The sequence below is a fragment of the Carcharhinus amblyrhynchos genome, chromosome 23 (assembly GCF_965287045.1).
Source record: "Carcharhinus amblyrhynchos chromosome 23, sCarAmb.v2.hapA, whole genome shotgun sequence".
Taxonomy (NCBI): domain Eukaryota; kingdom Metazoa; phylum Chordata; class Chondrichthyes; order Carcharhiniformes; family Carcharhinidae; genus Carcharhinus; species Carcharhinus amblyrhynchos.
In genome coordinates this window covers 14212441-14234464 of record NC_137346.1, presented here as the reverse complement: position 1 = coordinate 14234464, position 22024 = coordinate 14212441, and the positions used below count along the sequence as shown (strand labels likewise).

At 43.4% G+C, this 22024-nt stretch overlaps 1 protein-coding gene across 1 annotated transcript in view; it reads left to right on the top strand.

The window, feature by feature from the left end:
- Positions 1 to 22024, top strand: part of vps53 (VPS53 subunit of GARP complex) — a 276635-nt gene that overhangs the window by 86287 nt on the left and 168324 nt on the right. Inside the window, exons 8-11 of the mRNA XM_080210682.1 lie at positions 12559 to 12637; positions 15361 to 15504; positions 17202 to 17344; positions 19366 to 19507. Coding sequence (XP_080066808.1) covers positions 12559 to 12637; positions 15361 to 15504; positions 17202 to 17344; positions 19366 to 19507 — 508 coding nt within the window. The remainder of the gene's footprint in view (positions 1 to 12558; positions 12638 to 15360; positions 15505 to 17201; positions 17345 to 19365; positions 19508 to 22024) is intronic.

Sequence of the window (22024 nt, the reverse complement as noted above, 5' to 3'; positions counted from 1 at the left end):
AACAGAAAAAATAAATATTCAGAACATGGAGTTAAGCATATTTACATGTGGGTAAAAGGATGAGCATTTGATGTTCCAACACACTACTAAGGCAATGCTGGATTGTTGAAATGGCCGTTTTTCAGATGGGACACTAAATCAAGGCCCTATCTGCCTGTTGAGGTGGGTATATAAAAGTTGCATGACACGTTTGAGGAAGAATGTTGAGTTGTATGAATGTGCTGGACAACATCTCTTCCTCAACCATTGACACCAACCTTCATCACATTGGTGTTAACTGTGTAAGGCTACCACACTTGCCAACATTAACAGTTACTGCAAAATGTATGACAGTATGATGTGTTTCTCTCAAACGTGATAAAGTGTTATATAAATGTAATTTCTCTGTTGCTTTGTGACTTGAAAATGTTTGAACAACTTCACCACTTCACTAATCCCAGACGCCAGCATCAAACTGCCTTTGGTAAAAGCTTCAATTTAGCTCTTGCCCCATGCCAGATTCCTGGCAATTCCCTGTTTGGTAATGTGCTTCTCCCTCTCCTGTACCTCTAAGTTCCAGAATTTTCTTTTGACCCTTCTTTCTCCTGAATGTTTTGCACTTCTTTTCTTTTCCGTACTCTCCTGTTTTGTCATCGACATTTTTCTGGACAAGGCTTTATTGTTTCCCTGCTAGATCCCCTCCTTTAACTACATCCTCTCCTTTAACTTCATCTCTCTCGTGTAACATTTCATCCCCTCCAACTGCTTCCTGAAAACCCTGTTTAATTGAGCATGTTGTACGTTCTATTCTTCTTTCCACCTTTAGAAGTAACAGCTTGGTATGGCTCCTGCTCTGCCCAAGACTGCAAGAAACTACAAAAGATCATGAATGTAGCCCAATCCATCACACAAACCAGCCTCCCATCCATTGACTCTGTCTACACTTCCTTTGCCTTGTTTACACTTCCCACTGCCTCGGCAAAGCAGCCAGCATAATTAAGGACTCCATGCACCCCAGACATCCTCTCTTCCACCTTCTTCCATCGGGAAAAAGATATAGAAGTCTGAGGCCACGTACCAACTGATTCAAGAACAGCTTCTTCCTTGCTGCCATCAGACTTTTGAATGAACTTACCTCGCACTAAGTTGATCTTTCTCTACACCTTAGCTATGACAGTAACACTACATTCTGCACTCTCTCCTTTCCCTCTGTATGAACAGTATGCTTTGTCTGTACAGTGTGCAAAAAAACAATGCTTTTCAGTGTATGCTAATACATGTTGCAATAATGAATTAAATCAAATCAAAATGCTACCACGTAATCCCAAATGTCTTCCTACTTGACTTGGCTTCTTATTCCTTCCGATGAATTGGAAACAAGTCCAGTATTGCCTTTCGCCAAGTGTGTTGTCTCATCTGCTGTTCATGGCGACGTTGGTTAATTATTTTATTTGTCGATTGGTCTGGATGTTGTCAAGGTTTGAGCTTCAAAGGAATCCTCAGTGACAGTCATGTAAAAAAAATCACAACAAGAGTGAGGCAATGGTACTTGACAGAGATCAAGGACAGAAACGTTTATTTTGGCAACCATTGCAAAATGATGGGTGTCATTTGTCTTTGCACTTTTAAAAGTAAAGTCACTGGGATTTCAATTTTGCCACAGACATGTTAAGTACTTTTGAACTTCTTGAATGTAGATCTTTGTCTGCTCACCTGACTTTATCAGTAAATCTCTCGGTGCTTCTGCAGTTATGGTGATCAAATGTTCCACCTTTCATCAACAGTAATTTTTAGCTCTGTGCAAATAAGCAGATTGCCTCCGCGTGATAAATACACTCACGTTGTAAATCATTTTGTGGAATGTATTTTAGGTTTCATGATTCCTTCTCAGCAGAGGAAATACTCCACCTGCTTGTCACTCCACATTTATTCCTGCTCCCCACTTTCTCAAACTCCACCGCTCCCTCATGCTCTTGCTCTTCCTCCACCCGATCCACATTACTTTGTGCACTGTTTTCTGATGTATGTAGAACCTGGAAAGATTCTGACACTGTTCTGGACTCACTTGGTGGATTTTGCAGGCTTCCTGTGGTTTGCGGATCTAACCCACTGCACGACTAAGTGGGCACAGTCTTTATTGACTGAAATTCAGACTGCATGAAGATGTGGCATTCTGTTGTTTGAAAATGCCAGGAAGAAGAAGGTGTAAATCCTCTGGGTTTTTGTTTTCAAATTTCTCCTGGCCTCACTCTAATGTTTGGCGTTGTACCTCACATTTCCTTGCACATTCTCACTCCTCTGACATTTGACTTTTTACTCCCGCTGCTTCACTGTTGATGACAGCTTGTTCAGCCAGTACATTCCTGCTTTCTGCAATTCTCTGCCTGCTTTTTGCCTGCCCTATGTCGAAAAAAAGTCTCAGTTTCTGTTCCCCACCCTAATCTTTCCACTTATTCCCTTCTTTCCATATTGATTGGTCACCCTGCTGTTCTCCAGTTTGTTGTAAAGTGCTTTGCGTTGTTGCAGCAACTGAAGCTTTATCAGTAACCCAGGAGAACGATTTCAAATTGGGTAACTTGGTAGCTAGGTGCAAGGAGGAACCCAGTTTGATTTGTTTTGTTCCTACACAGCCAGATGGTGCTTGAAGTTGTCAGAGCCTATCTAATATTTCTCATCAGTTGACTAATTCTGGATCTCATCATCTGTTTTTCACAATGCAGCCCTCAAGACCCTTTTTCCTCTGTGTGTGTGTGTGTGTGTGTGTGTGTGTGTGTGTGTGTGTGTGTGTGTGTGTGTGTTGCTAGTCTCCCGCTAAAGGACTTAGAAGACAAGCACCCCTTTTCTATACTTGTCCACCTTCTGTTCTGGGAACCCATGAGAGGAGAGAGTGCCACTGCTGCTGAGTCTACCACAGGCCTGGAGTCTGTGGGGCTTTATGGCTGTAATTTTGCAATTCAAGCATTTCTCTCTGCCTGCCACCCCAGCACAAAAAAGTTGAAAGGATTTCAGTTGACCCCCTGTCAGTCCCTTTCCCACTGCAAAGTACCACGTCCATTGATGTGGTTTAGTGCAGACAGATCTCAGATGTGGCTGGCAGATTTGAGTGTTGGAGAGGGCGGAAAACTAACATCTGTGCTACAATGTTGATGTTTGTAAATCTTAACTCTTAGGGTGCTGTTAGGTCCTCGCTCGTGCAATTAGGGCACAGAAGGAAGTGATCCTGCCCATTTAGTTCATACTGTCCATTTAACAGCTTGTAGAAACGATTCAGAAACAATGTCATAGATTTGTTGCACTCTTTTTTGAAGTTTGTATTTGGGAAAACTACAGCATTTTAATCTGGCATTTCCTGGGTAAGAATGCTACAGAAATCCCAGACTAAAGCAGCACAAGAGCAGCTTGGGTTTACACACACAGTTCAACAGCTTCAGGATGTTCCCAGTTTTTTTTCCCAGCTCATGCATGAGTTCTGTTATTCTAAGGATGGAGGAAAATGTGGCAGCCAGCTGGTACACAGCAAGATCCCACAGTCAGTAAATGCGGTAAATATCCCAATAACTTGGAAACTCAAAGGAAGACAGAGAAGTGAAGGGATTTAGTGCAACAATCCTACATGACAGGACTGAGAGCTGAAAACTGGATCTCCAATGGGACAAATAGAGGACGGATTTGTATGAAAGGATGTTGCAGTGAGAGCGTTGTGGGATGGCGGAGGGAACTTGAAGATAAAATAAGAATTTAAAATTCAATATGTTGAAGAACATGGAACAAGTTTAAAGTTTTAAAGTTTATTTAATAGTGTTGCAAGTAGGCTTGCATTAACAATGCAGTGAAGTTACTGTGAAAATACCCTAGTTGTTACACTCTGGCACCTGTTCAGGTAAACTGAGGGAGAATTTAGCATGGCCAATGCACCTAACTGGCACATCTTTCAGACTGTGGGAGGAAACTGGAGCACCCAGAGGAAACCCGCACAGACATGGGGAGAACTTGCAGACTCTGCACAGACAGTGGCCCAAGCTGGGAATCAAACCCAGGTCCCTGGCAATGTGAGACAGCAGTGCTAACCACTGCTCCCCTGACACTAAGGGGCAATTTAACATGGCCAATCCACCTGACCTGCACATCGTTCGGACTGTGGGAGGAAACTGGAGCACCCGGAGGAAACGCACGCAGACAAGGAGAACATGCAGACTCCACACAGACAGTGAACCGAGCCGGGAATCAAACCTGGCTCCTTGGCAATATGAGGCAGCAGTGCTGACCACTGTGCCACTGTGCCATTCCTGGGCAGGTGACCAGGGCAGACTTGGTAAAGGAGTTTATTGGGAGCATCATAGCAAGTGGAGGATTCAATTCTTTTTATTATTTCTCATGCTGTGGGTATTGTTAGCAAGGTGAACATTTCTTGTGTAGTTACTCTGAGAAGGTGATAAACTGTGAAAGTTGTTTAATACAAACTGAATGGCTTATGGTTCAAAGCTGGTGGTGAGAGTTCAAAAGTGGAGTGAGAGGAAGAGAGATCCGGCAAAAGTTCAAAAAGCGGCATGTAAGGAGAGACCCAGTTAGGTCAATCTGTGTACCGAGTATGTACTGAAAATACAATTGTTGCAACATTACAAGAAAATAGGTAAATGTTGATATAAGTTAATAAAGAGAAATAATTAATTAAAGATAGCAGACCAGATGATGTGTTGCGACTGAAGAATGTGGGATTTCCTGGACTCCAGTGTGATCCAGGGCAGACACATCTGCCGTAAGTGCCTTTGGCTTGAGGAGCTTTGACTTGGAGTCATTGAACTGGATGGAGGCTGAGCTGCAGACATAACGATGCATCAGGTAGAGGGAAGGTTACTTGGACATTTTATTCCAGGAGGCAGTTACATTTCTTAGGATAGGGACTTCTGATAATCAGGGACAGGAGGGTGTGAATGTGAGTGAAGCAGGCCCGAGTATCAAGAAGGTTGAAATGAAAGAGCCTCAGCCATTGCAATTGCCTGACAAGTTTGGCTTGCACCTTGTGTGGATGAAAGTGGGTCTGCAGGTGGATGAGTAAACTGACCATGGCACCGTAGTACAGAAGGCCATTCAGAGAGATGAGTCAATGGGAATGTCAGGAAAATCGAGGCAGTTCCCTGTAAACAGGAGTGACATTCTCAAAGGTGGTGTTGCCTGTCTGGTCCCAGGAATTGGGACATCTAATCAGGGATGGAGAAGAACTTGCAGTGGGAGGGGAGGAACGTGGTCAAGGTCCACGTTGGTACCAGTGACAAAGGCAGGATTAGAAAAGACGTTCTGCTTGGGTAGTAGGGGCTTAATTAATCTTTGGATTATTAACTGAGCCATGAGCAAGTTGACATTGGCAAAATTTGGTTAGAGTTACCTACATGACTCAAATACTGTTGTAAGAGAAATGGGTTTTGATTCATGGCATCAGCATTGGGATGGTCCTCACCTCAAGTATGTTGGACCCAGTGTTCTGGTAAATCCTATAATAACTAGGGTGGTACAGAGGGCTTCAAAGTAAATAGTGGAGATGAGGAATTAAATTTGGGAAAATGTGATAAGTTACAGAGAGAAGACAAGATGAGAGCAGGGTAGTAATAAGCAATAATCAGAGAGTGGCAGGAAGAGACAGTACGTGTAAAGTTCAGAGTAAGCCAGCAGGCAAGAACATAAGAACAAGGAGTAGCAGTAGGCCATCTGGCCCCTTGAGCCTGCTCCGCCATTCAATAAGATCACGACTGATCTTTTTGTGGACTCAGCTCCACTTACCTGCCCGCTCACCATAACCCTTAATTCCTTTACTGTTCAAAAATTTATCAATCCTTGCCTTAAAAACTTTTAATGAGGTAGCCTCAATTGCTTCACTGGGCAGGGAATTCCTCAGATTCACAACTCTTTGTGTGGAGACGTTCCTCCTCAACTCAGCCCTAAAAAAGCCTGCTCCCTCTTATTTTGAGGCTATGCCCCCTAGTTTTAGTTTCACCCACTAGTGGAAACAACTTCCCTGTTTCTATCTTGTCTATTCCCTTCATAATCTTATATGTTTCTATAAGATCTCTCTTCATTTTTCTGAATTTCAATGAGTATAGCCCCATCTACTCAATCCTAGCGAATCTCCACGGCAGCCCCTCCACTGCCAGTATATCCTTTCTCAAGTAAGGAGACCAAAACTGTACACAGTACTCCAGGTGTGGCCTCACCAGCACCTTATAGAGTTGCGACATAACCTTGCTGATTTTAAACAGCGGCAGCGGCACGGTAGCACAGTGGTTAGCACTGCTGCTTCACAGTGCCAGTGACCTGGGTTCGATTCCCGACTTGGGTCACTGTCTGTGTGGAGCTTGCACATTCTCCTCGTGTCTGCGTGGGTTTCCTCCGGGTGCTCTGGTTTTCTCCCACAGTCCAAAGATGTGCAGGTTAGGTTGATTGGCCACGCTAAAATTGCCCCTTAGCGTCCTGAGATGCATAGGTTAGAGGGATTATTGGGTAAAGTATGTAGGGATATGGGGGTACGGCCTGGGTGGGATGTTTGTCAGTGCAGACTCGATGGGCTGAATGGCCTCTTTCTGCACTGTAGGGTTCTATGGTAAACTCCATCTCTCTAGCAGTGAAGGACAAAATTCCATTTGCCTTCTAGAGGCTAGAGGTTCTGGAAATAGTAAAAGTTCAGAACTTTTCTTTGCACCTAAATATCTGCAGTATTCATTACAAAACTTGAATTGAGAACACAAATTGAAATAAATGTATATGATCTGATAGCCATTCTGGAGACATAGCTGCAAAATGACATTGGCTGAGACCTGAATACTCAATGGTATATGACATTTCAGAAGTGAGAGAAAGATGGTATTTGTATATAACAGAGGGATGACCATAGTTCTCAAAATAAAGATATATTATCAGCTCAGGTAGCACTGAAATAATAAAAGTAGGAAGTCACCTGTGGGAGTAGGTTATAGGTTACAGTTATCACACTGTAGGATGGGGTATAGAGGAAGAAATACTGGGGACAGGTGAGAAAAAGTATGGTGATAATCGTGAATGACTCTGATCTACGCATAGATTGGGTGAATCACGTTGGCAAGGATAATGTGGAAGATGAGTTCATGGTATTTTCTAGACAATAATCCAACAGTTTTGTGGCCTCTTTACCAGGTTTTTCTTTACAGATTTTAAAAACTGAATTCCAATTCTCAAACTGTAATGGTCAGAATTGAATTAGCGCTCTCTAAATTACAAACTAGTCCAGGCTTTTGTCCACTCAGATATCCACTAAGTTACTGACACAACAAGTGATGAAAGCATCACAAGTTAAAATTAGAGACTGTTGAGCAGACATTATTGTAATAACTTATTTTTTGGTTGGAGAGGAAACATATTCTGAATATTATAAAAACATGACATCATTCATTCATTCAGTCGTGGGACATGGATGTCACTGGCTAGCCAGCATTTATTACTAAGTATAATACTTGGGATGGACTAAAAAGTATAATCTATTGATAAACGAAAATGATGCATTACAACTGTTTTGTGAATCTTTTCTCAACAATGTCCGTTAAACTATGATATATTTGTAGACTTTGTGCTCTTGATCCAACCAATCGATTACATGTATTTGCTTTCTTGGCACACAGTCTTCTACACACTTACTAATGAGGTCAGTTACTGTAGTGGCATACTTGTTCAGGCTGATTGCAGAGTTTTTAAAATTGACCGAGTCTACTGACTCTAAGCAGTCCCATCGGAGATCATCTCATTCCTCAGGCCAACATTGCACGACTTTCTTTGATGAATTCTCCCGCTTCAGATTTTGCTTGCAAGCCGGGAGCAGGAGCACTGTCATGCAGTCGGATTTATCAGTGTGTGGATGGGCATTAGAGCAGTCGACATGTTTGATATTTGTGTAGCAGCGGTCTAGGATAGTGTGGATGAACAGAGGGATCTAGGTGTGTGTGTACATAGATCCCTGAAAGTTGGGAATCAAGTAGATAAGGTTGTCAAGAAGGCGTACGGTGTCTTGGCGTTTATTGGTAGGGGGATTGAATTTAGGAGTCGCAGTGTAATGTTGCAACTGTACACTACTCTGGTGCGGCCGCACTTGGAGTACTGTGTGCAGTTCTGGTCCCCGCATTACAAGAAGGATGTGGAGGCGTTGGAGAGGGTGCAGAGGAGGTTTACTAGGATGTTGCCTGGTATGGTGGGGAGGTCCTATGAGGAGAGACTGAGGGATCTAGGGTTGTTTTCGTTGGAAAGAAGGCGGCTAAGAGGGGATCTTATTGAAACATATAAGATGATTAGAGGTTTAGATAGGGTGGATAGTGATAGCCTTTTTCCTCGGATGGAGAAAGCTAGCACGAGGGGGCATGGCTTTAAATTAAGGGGGGGTAGCTACAGGACGGATGTCAGGGGTAGGTTCTTTACCCAGCGGGTGGTGAGGGATTGGAATGCCCTGCCTGCTGCAGTTGTAAATGCGTCTAGTTTGGGGGCGTTTAAGAGATCTCTGGATAGGTTTATGGACGAAAAGGGATTGGTATAGGCTAGTGGGTCATTGTTTTTGTAACTGGTCGGCGCAACATCGTGGGCCGAAGGGCCTGTTCTGCGCTGTAATGTTCTATGTTCTATGTTCTATGTTCTATTTGGGCCTCTGGTGGATCAGGAGACGTGTTGGTGGTAATTTGGTACTATGCTCTTGAGTTTAGCCTGATTGAAGCCCCTGGCCATGATGACCAAGGCCTCGAGATGTGACAGTAATAAATAAGTCAAATCAAAACACACAGCTCCACTTTAGCAATGGGTGACATTGCTCAGGGAAGTTCTTTGTTGCCTATTACTTTTCTTCAATTATTTAAAATGTGTGTTGCTTGGTATTACCCATTGAGATCAATGCTGAGCCAGATCGGCTGTTTTAAGTGGTGAAGTTTGTTGGTGTGGCCTGTGTGTATACTGTGGACGTCAATGCTGCGGATTTGAAAATGCATTGGAATGAAACTGAATAGAAACCATCTTTTCCAAGATTATTATCATCCCTGTAGACACTGATGAAAACTGCTGAACAAGATTTCACTCCACTTACCATAACAAACCGAATAAAATCAACATCTTTCAAATGTTACTTAGGTGAATGATTAAAAAATTAAAGAAGTAAATTTCACTTTAAGTAATCGATACAGCAAAGATTGATTGCCTTGGTTGACAGCGGTGTAGGTTCATTCCCTGTACCAGCTGTAGTAGTTTCTCCATATCTTGCCCCCACCCTCCACTTGATGTGAAGTGATGCTGCTCTTGCTATATAACCAATTGTGCCTCTCTAATGGAGAGAAATGTCTGCGGTAGTTTGTAGACAATGGCTAATTACCAATTGCCCTATCACAAAGATATATACCTCATAGTTACAAGCACACATTACATCGCGCACAAATGTGGGACCCCCGTGTAATCTCAGTCTTACCAACACAGCTACATAGGGTCTCAGACTTCCCACTCAATTGTTTTGACCCTTGAGTTGCATTCATAAGCAGCCATATTCCATCTAATGTTCTTGTACAGTCAATAGCCACAAGATACACGAACCCTCTCTCACTTGGACCACAACAGTCTTGATGACACACAATCCCCAGGGATTTGATTGGATTTGAGTTATTATTGTCACATGTATTAACATCTAGTGAAAAGTATTTTTTCTTGTGCGCTATACACACCAAGCATACTGTTCATAGAGAAGAAAATGGGAGAGTGCAAAATGTAGCGTTACGGTCATAGCTGGGGTGTAGAAAAAGATCAACTTAATGCAAGGTAAGTCCATTCAGAAGTCAAAGGCAAAAAATTGAAAAGCTTTTTTCAATTCATTCATGGGAAGTGAAGATTCATTTTTTGTTTTATTCATTTGTGGGATAGAAGAGTGGTGCAGTAATTAGAATTGCTGCCTTACAGTGCCAAGGACCCAGGTTTGATTCCTTGCTTGGGTCACTATCTGTGTGGAGTTTGCACATTCTCCCCGTGTCTGTGTGAGTTTCTTTCGTGTGCTCCAGTTTCCTCCCATAGTCTAGAGATGTGCGGGTTAGGTTGATTAGCCGTGCTAAATTAGTGTTGGGGTTAATATATGGGGATATGGGGATGGGGCTGAGTGGGATTGTGGTCAGTGCTATAGGGATTCTATGATCTATAAATTCTAAGAATGAGAGGAGATCTAATTGAGGTATATAAGATTCTAAAGGGCATTGACAGGGTAGACGTAGAGCACTTGTTTCTCCTTGTTGGACGCTCTAGAATGAGAGGCCATAGGCTAAGGAGAGACAAATTTAAAACAGAATTGAGGAGGAATTACTTCACTCATAGGGTTGTGAATCTGTGGAATTCTCTACCCCAGAATACAGTGGACTCCGGGACACTGAACATGTTTAAGGAGGAGGTAGATAGGTTTTAATTAGTAGCAGGATAAAGGGTTATAGTGTCCAAGAAGGTGGAGATGAGGCTGAGATGTGATCAGTCATGATCGTGTTAAATGGCAGAGGAGATTTGAGTTGCCTACTCCTGCTCCTGGCTCTTACGTTTATATTATTGTGAGCATCATTATTGCCCTCAAGGAGATGGTGGTGAGTCATTGTCTTGAACCGCTGTAGCCCAAATGATGTAGGTACGCCCACAAGGGAGGGAGTTCCAGGATTTTGACTCAGAGACAATGAAGAACTCAAATAAAGCAGTGCGAAATCATTTCCAAACTCCTATAAGTGGGTAAATTATTTAGTTGTTTCAAAAGCTGTATTCAGGCAGTGTTTTAATTCTAATAATTAACATGTTATTTAAGTATCTTGAATCCACTTTGAAACCCAGTCATAAAAACTTCAATGGGCAGGGGCAATGTAAAATGATCTAATAAATCAAGTGCTAGAGCTAAATTGTGCATAGCTCAGTTTCTCATGTACAAGTGAAGATGGTAGATGTCTTGTTATGAAGAGAACAAAGTTTTTCTCTTTTTTTATGAGGGGCATTATACACTCCTAAATCAAAAGTATGTTGCTGTGTGCTTGTCTGGCATGCTATGTTGTTGTTACAATCTTAAGCCTATGTTAGGTGGAACATTCTGTACTTATTCAGGTTTGGACTCCTAGTCACATTCCATGGTTAATGAGGTTTCATGCGGTGTCTGACCCATCCTGTGCTGTTTGAGAGGAACTTCCAGTGCCTTCCAAGCTGCATCTGTAAAGTCAGCCATCCCACTCTGTAACCTCAAGCTCTCCTGTTGTAAATCTGTTTATGAATTGTCGGCAAGGCTAAATGTATGTGGCCTTTTTCTCAGCCTGTACGTCAAAATTCAGTCTTGTTTGCTGCCGTCATATCCCAAGACTTGCTTCTAAAGGAACAAATGAAAGAAAGAACCTACCTTAACTTTGCAAGACCTCAATGTTCCAGAGCATCTTGCAGCTAGTAAGGTACCTTTTGAATGCTAACACTAGCATAATGTAGGGAACCCAGCAGCCAATTTGTGCAAGCAAGATTCCACAAACAGTAATAATCTGGTCATGAACAGATACAGGCTGGCATTTTCCAGCCATTCACATCCCATCACCGCTGCAAGTGAGGACGGAGAATTTGGCACTCAGCCAAGCCTCTATTCACTGCAACGGTACCAGAGAATTCGACCAGCGAGGACGGCCACAGAAATCTCCCCCCACAATGTCTTAGTGATGTCAGTTGAGGGATAAACATTGTCAGGACACTGGCGCGTGCTCCCTCGCTCTTCAAGTAATGAAAAGCAATCTGTTGCGTCTACCTAGACTTTGGATTAATGTCTCATCCAAGAAATGGCACTTCAAACAGTGTAGCATTCCCTCAAGTAATGCAGTGGAATGTTAGCCTGGACCTATTGCTCAAGTCTCTAGACTGAGACTTAAACTCACAGGTAAGGTGGCACTGTGGTTAGCACTGCTGTCTCACAGTGCCAGGGACCTAGGTTCACATCCCGGCTTGGATCACTGTCTGCGGAGTCTGCATGTTCTTCCTGTGTCTGTGTGGGTTTCCTCTGGGTGCTCCAGTTTCCTCCCACAGTCTGAGAGATGTGCAGGTCAGGTGGATTGGCTATGCTAAATTGCCCCTTAGTGTCAGGGGGACTAGCTAGGTTAAATGCATGGCGTTTGGGGATAGGATCTGGGTGGGATTGTGGTCAGTGTAGACCCAATGGGCCGAGTGGCCCTCTTCTGCACTGTTGGATTCTATGAATCTAAATTCACAGGTAAGAGTGCTGTCAAATGCAGCACCGCTGCCACTCTGGAGAAGCAAAGTAAACCTTCATAAAAAAGTTATGTTACCCAGCTTCCACATCCTCAGGACATCTCAAAAATGCTTTACACCAAAGAGTTACTCTTGTGGGTAAGTGCAGCAGCCAGATTTGTACATGGCCAAGTCCTACCCAGATGCAAAATAACTAATAGCCAGCTATAATTTGTTTTTTGTTGTTGGTGTTATCTCTGCCAGTCAACTTGCAGTTTGTGAGTGCAGAACTGACTTGAATGTCCCATTTATTTTCACAGCTAGAGTCTGAAATTTCAGGAAGTTCTGATTTTGTTTTGTCAGGGTACGAGCTGCTCAGACTGAGCTGGGACAACAGATCCTGGCGGATTTTGAAGAGGCTTTCCCATCCCAGGGAACAAAGGTGAGAATGTCCTGCTAAAGTTTAGTTTTCACATCCTGCCTGTGTGCATTTTATAACCTCTTGAATGCCTCTGCCCGTTTTCTGTCTTCTGATTTTGGTGTGACTTTCTGTGCACTTGTATTGCCAAATAATTTGATTGATTGCCCAAGTGGAGGGAATGAATTGTTGATCTGGTCCCAGATCCTCATCCAATGTAAATAGACAAAGGAAAAAAACTGCACATAAAACAAAACCAAAGAGACTGGGAACTTATGCAGCCTGTTGGCGTCTCAAAAGGAGATCTTCTGCTTCCGATGAAGATCCTCAGTCAGTTTTGAAAAGTCCGTACCCGAAATGCTAATCTCTCTAACCTACATTGAAATGCAGCACGGTGGCACACTGGTTAGCACTGCTGCTTCATAGCACCAGGGACCCGGGTTCGATTCCCAGCTCGGGTCACTGTCTGTGCGGAGTCTGCGCATTCTCCCCGTGTCTGCATAGGTTTCCTCTGTGTGCTCCAGTTTCCTCCCACAGTCAGAAAGACATGCTGATTAGGTGCATCGGCCATGCTAAATTTTCGCACCGTGCATCCAGACAGGCACCGGAGTGTGGCGACTCGGGGATTTTCACAGTAACTTAAACTTTGTTTATGTATTTATTAGTCACAAGTAGGCTTACATTCACACTGCAATGAAATTACTGCGAAAATCCCCGAATCGCCACATTCCAGCACGTGTTCGGGTACACTGAAGGAGAATTTAGCACAACCAATCCACCTAGCCTGCAAATCTTTGGACTGTGGGAGAGAACCAGAGCATCTGGCACACAGGAAGAATGCGCAAGACAGTGACCCAAGCTGGGAATTGAACCCAGGTCCCTGGTGCCATGAGGCAATAGTGCTAACCACTGTGCCACCATTGCAGGGTCAATGAAAACCTACTTATGACATTAATAAACAAACTTAAACTTGCTCACACTCACCTGATGAAGGAGCAGCGCTCCGAAAGCTCGTGATTCCAAATAAACCTGTTGGACTTTAATCTGGTGTTGTGAGACTTCTTACTTTGCCCACCCCCGGTCCAACGCTAGCATCGCCGCGTCAAACTTAAACAATATATTTCCAGTGCTCGTCATTCTCATACTATCCCAGTTATTATGGACTGAATCATGAAGATAGCATTGAGTTTCAAAATAAAAATATGTCCTGGTCAGCACAATGGAAAAAACAAATATTTAAAAAATGCAATTCTGTGTTCGGACGTTCCAAGCCAAAGCCGTATGTTGGCACTTCATTCATCCAGTTTTTGAAACATATTTCCCATTCTTAGCTCTGCCATGACGTGGAGCTATGAAGTGGGAAGCCAGCTTGTTGTGCTTGAAAGAAAAACATAAAAAGAAAGAATGAGAAGCAAGTCATCTGTGGAGACTTATCAGCACCTTCAACAACACCTTTCATGTGTTGTTTATTATAGATTCAATATTTTGATTTATTCGTTCTGGGAATGGGGCATCATTGGCTGGCCCATCCCTAATTGCCCATGAACAGAGTGGCTTGCTGGGCCATTTCAGAGAGCATTTAGAAATGAACCACATTGCTGTGGATCTCAAGTCACATGTAGGCCAGACCAAGTCAGGACGTGGTAAAATGTTGTTGGCAGAGGGAACTGATGGCTTATTTCCTTTCTGAGATTCAGGATGGTGCTTTTGGGAGTAAGAGCTGGAACAAAGACCTTTCACATAAAGTGAAAAGGAATTACGTGTTTTTTTTCTTTCATTTTTGCATTGAAGTAGTATAGCAGTCATTGTTAACCAACCTGCAACTGCAAGTTTGCTTTTAATAATTAACATGTTTCAGTATTATCCTGAATTGATGATTAATTAATTGAGCTTGACCTTTGAACTTGAACTTTTCAGCATAACCTATCCAAGAAAGTTACCATAAAGCAGATTTTTCTGTTCGACTTTTTTGAATCTGTCTAACATTGAGCACATCTAAAGCAAAATACAAACTGATTCCATGACACATTGAGTTTCAGCCATGTTAAATCATATTCTCAAAAGTGCAAGGGGAGGTGGTGGCGTAATGGTATTATCACAGCACTAATAATCTAGAGACCCAGGGTTCTGCTTTGGGGAACCTGCGTTCAGATTCCACATGGCCGATGATGAAATTTGAACTCTGTAAAATCTGGAATTGACAGATGACCGTAAAGCCGCTATCAATTGTCATAAAAAGCCCGCTGGTTCACTAATTCCCTTTAGGGAAGGAAATCTTCTGTCCTTACCTGGTCTGGCCTACATGTGGCTCCAGACCCACAGCAATGTGGGTCATTCTTAAATGGCCTAGCAAGCCACTCTGTTCAAGGGCAATTGGAGGTAAGCAATAAATGCTGGATCAGTCAATGAAGCCCCATTCCTCAAACAAATTAAAAACAGCATTGAATTTTACTTTTCAACAATACACGAAAGAGAGGAGATTCCACTTCTAAAATGGAAATGATTGCTGGAATTTTATTGCCTCGCCCAACCGAGGGCAACAGAGAATGCCATTCTGTGAGCCTCGCCCGTCCCGAGTCTGGGACGGGCGTGCTGGTAAAATTCTGCCCGATATCTTGTAAGCATCAGGGTATGACAGCCCTTTTCTTAAAAGTGCGAGACACATAGCTGACATTTAAACTTTAAAAATACATATAGCTTTCGCTGGATATCTAATTGTTGGTGAATTTTCCTTTCCATCTTTGCAGAGACCAGCGGGTCCCAGTAACGTCCTGCGCGATGCCTGCCTGGTTGCCAATGTGCTGGATCCCAAAATTAAACAGGAAATCATTAAAAAGTTTACAAAGCAACATCTTTCGGAATACCTTGTTTTGTTCCAGGAAAACCAAGATGTAAGTAAGCATGAAGCTGAATGAATACTTCAGCTTACAGTAATTACTGGGAGGCCCAGAAGGCAGTCTTTGTTCTGCAGTTGGCGCTCGGAATTGCTGCAACGTTTCACAAACACTGAAATCTGGGGTCTTGCTGGATGAACTCAAATTTTCACTTCAGCCAATTGACACTTTGGAAAGTTAGTTTTAAAATTCCTGCCCCCTGTGGAGTTACTCAATTTCAAACAGATGGCCCGTGGCTTCAGTGCTTGGGCCAGGGAAGAAGACAAATCGACCAGGGCTCCTGCTCCTTTGATTTGATTTATTATTGTCACATGTATTAGCACACAGTGAAAAATATTGTTTCTTGTGTACCATATACACAAAGCATACCGTTCGTAGAGAAGGAAAGGAGAGAGTGCAAAATGTAGTGTTACAATCGTATCTAGGGTTTAGAGAAAGATCAACTTAACACAAGGTAGGTCCATTCAAAAGTCTGATGGCAGCAGGGAAGAAGCTGTTCTTGAATCGGTTGGTACATGTCCTCAGACTTTTGTATCTCTTTCCTGATGGAAGAAGGTGGAAGAGAGTATGTCTGGGGCGCGTGGGGTCCTTTGTAATGCTGGCTGCTTTTCTGAGGCAGCGGGAAGTGTTGACAGAGTCAATGGATGGGAGGCTGGTTTGCGTGATTGACTGGGTTTCGTTCATGACCCTTCGTAGCTCTTTGGGGTCTTGAGCAGAGCAGGAGCCATACCAAGCTGTGATACACCTGTAAAGGATGCTTTCTGTGGTACGTCTGTAAAAATCAGTGAGACCCGCAGCTGACATGCCAAATTTCCTTAGCCTCCTGAGAAAGCAGAGGCGTTGGCGAGTTTTCTTAACTGGTTGTTATCCAGTGATTCCTGTTGGAAGTTTCCTTCTGTGCATGTAGGGCAACAGAAGAATTGTGCTCATATGTGGTGGTCCCCATGGTCTGAATGCTCTGCTTGAATCTGGTGTGAAGAATAGCCAGTAGGTTGAGGGACTAAAGGAGGCCTGAGACCAAGAGAGTATGGTGGAAAATGAAGTTGTTATCCGAGAAATATGAGAGTATATAAATTGTTATGGCAATATCTGCTTGTAACGGAAAAGCAAATTTAAGGGTAGAGCTTACATGACCTTGTTAGTTTAACAGGAAGGAGCTTATTGTAAATTTGTGAACCACATGACAACGCTGCATTCCTCACCCTGGACTCATGCAGATCGATCAATTCATGTGTGTGTTGGGTCAGAGATCATGAAATAGACTAAACAGTAATCCGATAGTCTATTTACTCTCCACTTTAATGGCGGTGCCCACTTGTGCCTTTTATTGTAGCTAACCTGTTGCTGCAGCTCTGACGTTGAGATGTCAGTTTTAAAGTGGAGCGAATTGGTCTGATACCCATTCACTCGCATCTATTGCATACCTCTTTTATATTGTGCTTGGGTGTTGCACCAGAGTCACCCAGGTCCCGAGATGTGTGTCTGAACGTAATGATCAGCAGTCGCAAGGTAAACCTGCCGTATTTGCTCAGACTGGTTGGCATGAATACATAAATGATTCTAACAAGTTTACTTTGAGACTGTGAGGGATTTGCAAATTGAGAGCTGACAAACAGTTGTGATGGATATGATTTTAGTTCACAACAGGAAAGCCGCAATGTGTTCTCACCGTTTCGTTTTAATGCTTTGACTAGGTGGCATGGCTGGATAAGATAGATCGACGCTATGCATGGATTAAACGGCAACTGGTGGATTACGAAGAGAAATATGGCCGGATGTTCCCACAGGAATGGTGCATGAGTGAACGGATTACTGTGGAGTTTTGCCACGTCACCAGGTATAAAGCAGATGTATGATGATGTTTGGCACACCTGTCACAGTTTTTTTTAATGGATGCAACTAGCCAAATAGACATGAGGGATCCAGTAGATGTGGTGTACCTGCATGTTCAGAAGGCTTTCAATAAGGTTCTGCACAGGAAGCTACTGAGCAGAATTGGAACACACGGGATTGGGGGTGATGTACTGGCATGAGTGGAGAATTGGTTAACAGATAGAAAACAGTGTGTGTGAATCAACAGGTCATTCTCAAATTGGCAGGCCGTGGCTAATGGAGTACTGCAAGGACCAGTGCTTGGGCCCTAGCTATTCACAATCTATATCAGCGCTTTGAAGTGGGAACCAAATGTAATATTTCCAAGTTTGCTGAAGACACAAAGCTAGATTTGAATATGAGTTGTGAGGAGGATGTAAAAAAAACTTCAAAGGGATTTAGACAGGCAGAGTGAGTGGGCAAGAATGTGGCAGGTGAGATATAATGTGGATAAATGTGAAGGCTGGCACAGTGATTAGCACTGCTGCATCACAACGCATGGGATCTGGGTTTGATTCTTAGCTTGGGTCACTGTCTGTGCAGAATCTGCACATTCTCCCTGTGTCTGCGTGTGTTTCCACCAGGTACTCCGGTTTCCTCCTACAGTCTGAAAGGTATGCTGGTTAGGTGCATTGGTCATGCTAAATTATCCCTCAATGTACCCGAACAGGTGCCAGAGTGTGGCGACTAGGGGATTTTCGCAGTAACTTCATTGCAGTGTTAATGTAAACCTACTTGTGACCAATAAATAAACTTTTACTTTATACGTAGTAGATGCAGTAAGCACTCGGGGGCTAGTGAGTCTTTGAAATTGTCTAGCCCAGAGGGCTGTAGAGGTTCAATCATTGGCTATATTCAAGACAGAGATTGATAGCTTTCTAGATATTAAAGATATCAGGGGATATTGGGATCATGCAGGAAAATGATGTAGAGGCATTAGGTCAGCCATGATCTGGATGGATGGCGGAGCAGGCTTGAGAGGCTGGATGACCCACTCCAGTCCCTGCTTCGTGTGTTTAATATTCATCTTTGTCCTTTACTTTTGCCAGATTACCATGAATGTCTCTTGCCTTTCCAAAAGCAATGAAGGGTCGTGGTTTCTGTGGTTGACAGGTTTCAACAGATCCTCATCCCCTTTTTAAAAATTATTATTTAACAGTTTTGCCCAGGTATAGGATTTTTAATCACCTTCCTGTCTTCAGCTGGTCTAGTCAAATAGTCTGAGAAGTTTTGCAGACACTGATGAGACCACACCATGACTAGATCACATGATCTAGTGCTTGAACAGTGTGAATTCAAACTTTCCTCTTGTACCTGACCCAAACTGGAGCAAAATGCCATTGTTGTGTTTTCTCAAGTGACCTGGCTGAGGACTCAAAGTGTTGTCATTGAGGGTGACCACACACAAGAGGCGACTGAAACTAAGATGAAGGCAAAATACTGGAGACGCTGGAATCTGACACAAAAACAGCAAATGCTGGGAAATCAACAAGTCTGATAGCATCTATGAAGAAAGAATAGAACCATTGTTTCAAGTCTGGATGACTGTTCATAAGAGCTCCAATGAAGAGCCATTGGAGGCGCTGGAGTGTGGTGACTAGGGGATGCTATCAGACCTGCTGAGATTATATCTCACAATAGTTCAGATAAAAACAAAATGCTGCGGATGCTGGAATCTGAAACAAAAACAGAAAATGCTGAGAAAACTCAGCATCCGTGGAGAGAGATCAGAGCCAACGTTTTGAGTCTGGGTGACTCTGCGTCTGAGCTCTGACGAAGGAAGGATCATCCAACTCAACGTTGACTAAGATCCAACCTCAGGAGCTCTTTACATGGGCGGTGCTCACTAGCACTTAGAGGGTGCTCTGAATTTTGCTTCAATTTGTCAAGTTGCTTTTTCTTTCCATTCCTTGGATAAGTTCTTTACTTTGAAAATGTGAGAATGGGTAGATCTTGTCTAAGGAGAACATTTTTCTTCTGTTTTAGGATCGAGCTGGCTAAAATAATGCGAACCAGAGCCAAGGAAATTGAAGTGAAGCTGCTGCTGTTTGCCATTCAAAGAACAACGAACTTTGAGGGGTTGTTAGCCAAGCGGTTCTCGGGCAGCACACTGACGGATGGCGTAGTGGTAAGATATGATCAGTAAAGAAACGAGTGTCCGTGTTGGAATCTCCTTTATCCTACTTAATTCTTGAATCACTGGTTAGTGCCATCACCAAGTCTCAACACACAACTAACACCCCTGAGATAAAAGCAAAATACTGCGGATGGTGGAAACCTGACATAAAAACAGAAGATGCTGAAAAAACTCAACAGGTCTTGATATATTAATTCTGATGCTGTCTTCGCATAGATGCTTTGAGATCTGCTACGGTTTTCCAGCGTAGTGGCACTGCCGCCTCACAGCGCCACAGACCCAAGTTCAATTCCCGGCTTGCCTGTGTGGAGTTTGCATGTTCTCCCCGTGTCTGTGTGGGTTTCCTCCAGGTGCTCCGGTTTCCTTCCACAGTCCAAAGATGGCAGGTTAGGTTGATTGGCCATGCTAAATTGACCCTTCATGTCAGGGGCACTAGTTAGCCTTTCTCCCCCGCCTATCCCCTTAACCCCACACATCTCCCATGGCTAACCTGCATATCTTCGGACTGTGGGAGGAAGCCGGAGCACCCAGAGGAAACCCACACAGACACAGGGAGAACATGCAGACTCCGCACAGACAATCAACCCAGCCTGCTTTGAATTCAGGTCCCTAGCACTGTGAGGTAGCAGCGCTAACCACAGTGCCACCCAAATTGCATTGTAACATTTGATCCTTCCAAAATGACCAACTTGAAATAGTTTCTTTTTCAATCTGTACAGCATCTTTGAATTGTTGGCTGAGTTGCCAAGAAAAATGTCTGTGGTCTTCTTCAAAATCTCAATGTTAGTGTCTGGTTTAAGTTTATTTATGCACAAGAAACTTCCATTACATTTTCGGCAGACAGTGTTAGTCAGATGCTAATGGTCCTTGACAGCCAGACCTCTGAATTCTATCCGCATTCTTTGTGACTAATTACTTTTCTCATGCCCACATGCCTGTCAGCAGTGACTGGCCTTTTGTAGCCCCTCAGGCTGGTGTCTGGGAATTTGCTGAGAGTTAGTTAAGTCTAACCTGTTTGCTGGGGAGGTTGAGTTAAGACACTTCAATCGGCACGCCACTGCCCTCTCCAAGTTAGTGTCTGTAGGTGTTTTGGCCCTCCTGTGTCATATGGAGAGCAAGCATGCACGTAACAACCAGTGGCAGATTACCAGACTCATATTTTTCATTGGTTTGCAATGTTTTGCTTTTATAAGTTAAGGGATTTTACTGTGGGACACAACTGCCATTTTCTGGTCTCTTCAATGTTTAAAAAAAAGCTCTAAGTCAGTTCTGATGAAACGTCAATGAGCTGAAATGTTAACTCATGCCCTTTCCACAGACGCTGCCTGACCTGTTCGGTATGTTCCGAATTTTCTGTTTTGTTCTTTATCTGTATTTGTTTTCCTTTTTTTGACTTATGGTTGAATTTATTTTTAGCTTTACTTTTTTTTCAGCTCTTCTACTGACGTAAGTTAAAGTTCATTTAATAGTCACAAGTAAGCTTACATTAACACGGCAATGAAATTACTGTGAAAATCCCCTCGTCACCACACTCCGGTGCCTGTCGGGGACACGGAGAATTGCGCATGGCCAATGCACCCAACCAGCTCGTCTTTCGTGGGAGGAAACCACATAGACTCGGGGAGACCGTGCAAATCTCCACACAGACAGTGACCGCAGCTGGGAATCGAACTGAGGTCCCTAGCGCTGTGAGACAACAGCGCTAACCACTGTGCCACCATGCCGCCCCTGATGGTCACCTTACATAATCTGGCCCATATCATTCTCCTTATCCAAGTTAATACTGCTCTGTCTTTGAGTGTATCTCTCTTGCTAGCCCCTAAGAAGCAAACCATTGAAAAAAAATGTCTGGTGCTATACCTGGGAGCTAAACAAGAACTGACCATTTATGTCATGGGGTAGATTTAAGAGTCCCAACACCAATGGACAAAGACTGCACTGTTATTCAAAAGGTGTGATAATGAATTAGACCTTCCAGCTGGGGTGAGTTGCACATGGGGTAGGCCGAAAGCCACTTTACTGACTTGATATTTCATCTGGTCCACTATTTGACAAAGTAACTACTGTTTAACCTTGCTGTTGGTAGCATTTGAACCCTCCACCTCATTGAAGATCATTGTACTTTGTTTCTTTTTGTGGGAGGAGGGTGAGGGTGGGGGTGGGATGCAGAAGAGATTGGGGCAAACCAGTTTGGAAAGAATGCAAATTAATTGGAGTGAACGTGTTTGTTAAAGAGAATAAGTAAGGCGGTGATGTTAATAAGAACATAAAAAATAGGAGCAGGAGTAGGCCATCTAGCCCCTCAAGCCTGCCCCGCCATTCAATAAGATCATGGCTGATCTGTCGTGGCTCAGTTCCACATTCCCGCCCTCTCCCCATAACCCTTAATCCCCTTGCCTATCAAAAACCTATCAACCCGCGTCTTAAAAATATTGAGCGAGGCAGCCTCCACCACTTCAACGGGCAGAGAATTCCAGAGATTCACCACCCTTTGAGTGAATAAGTTCC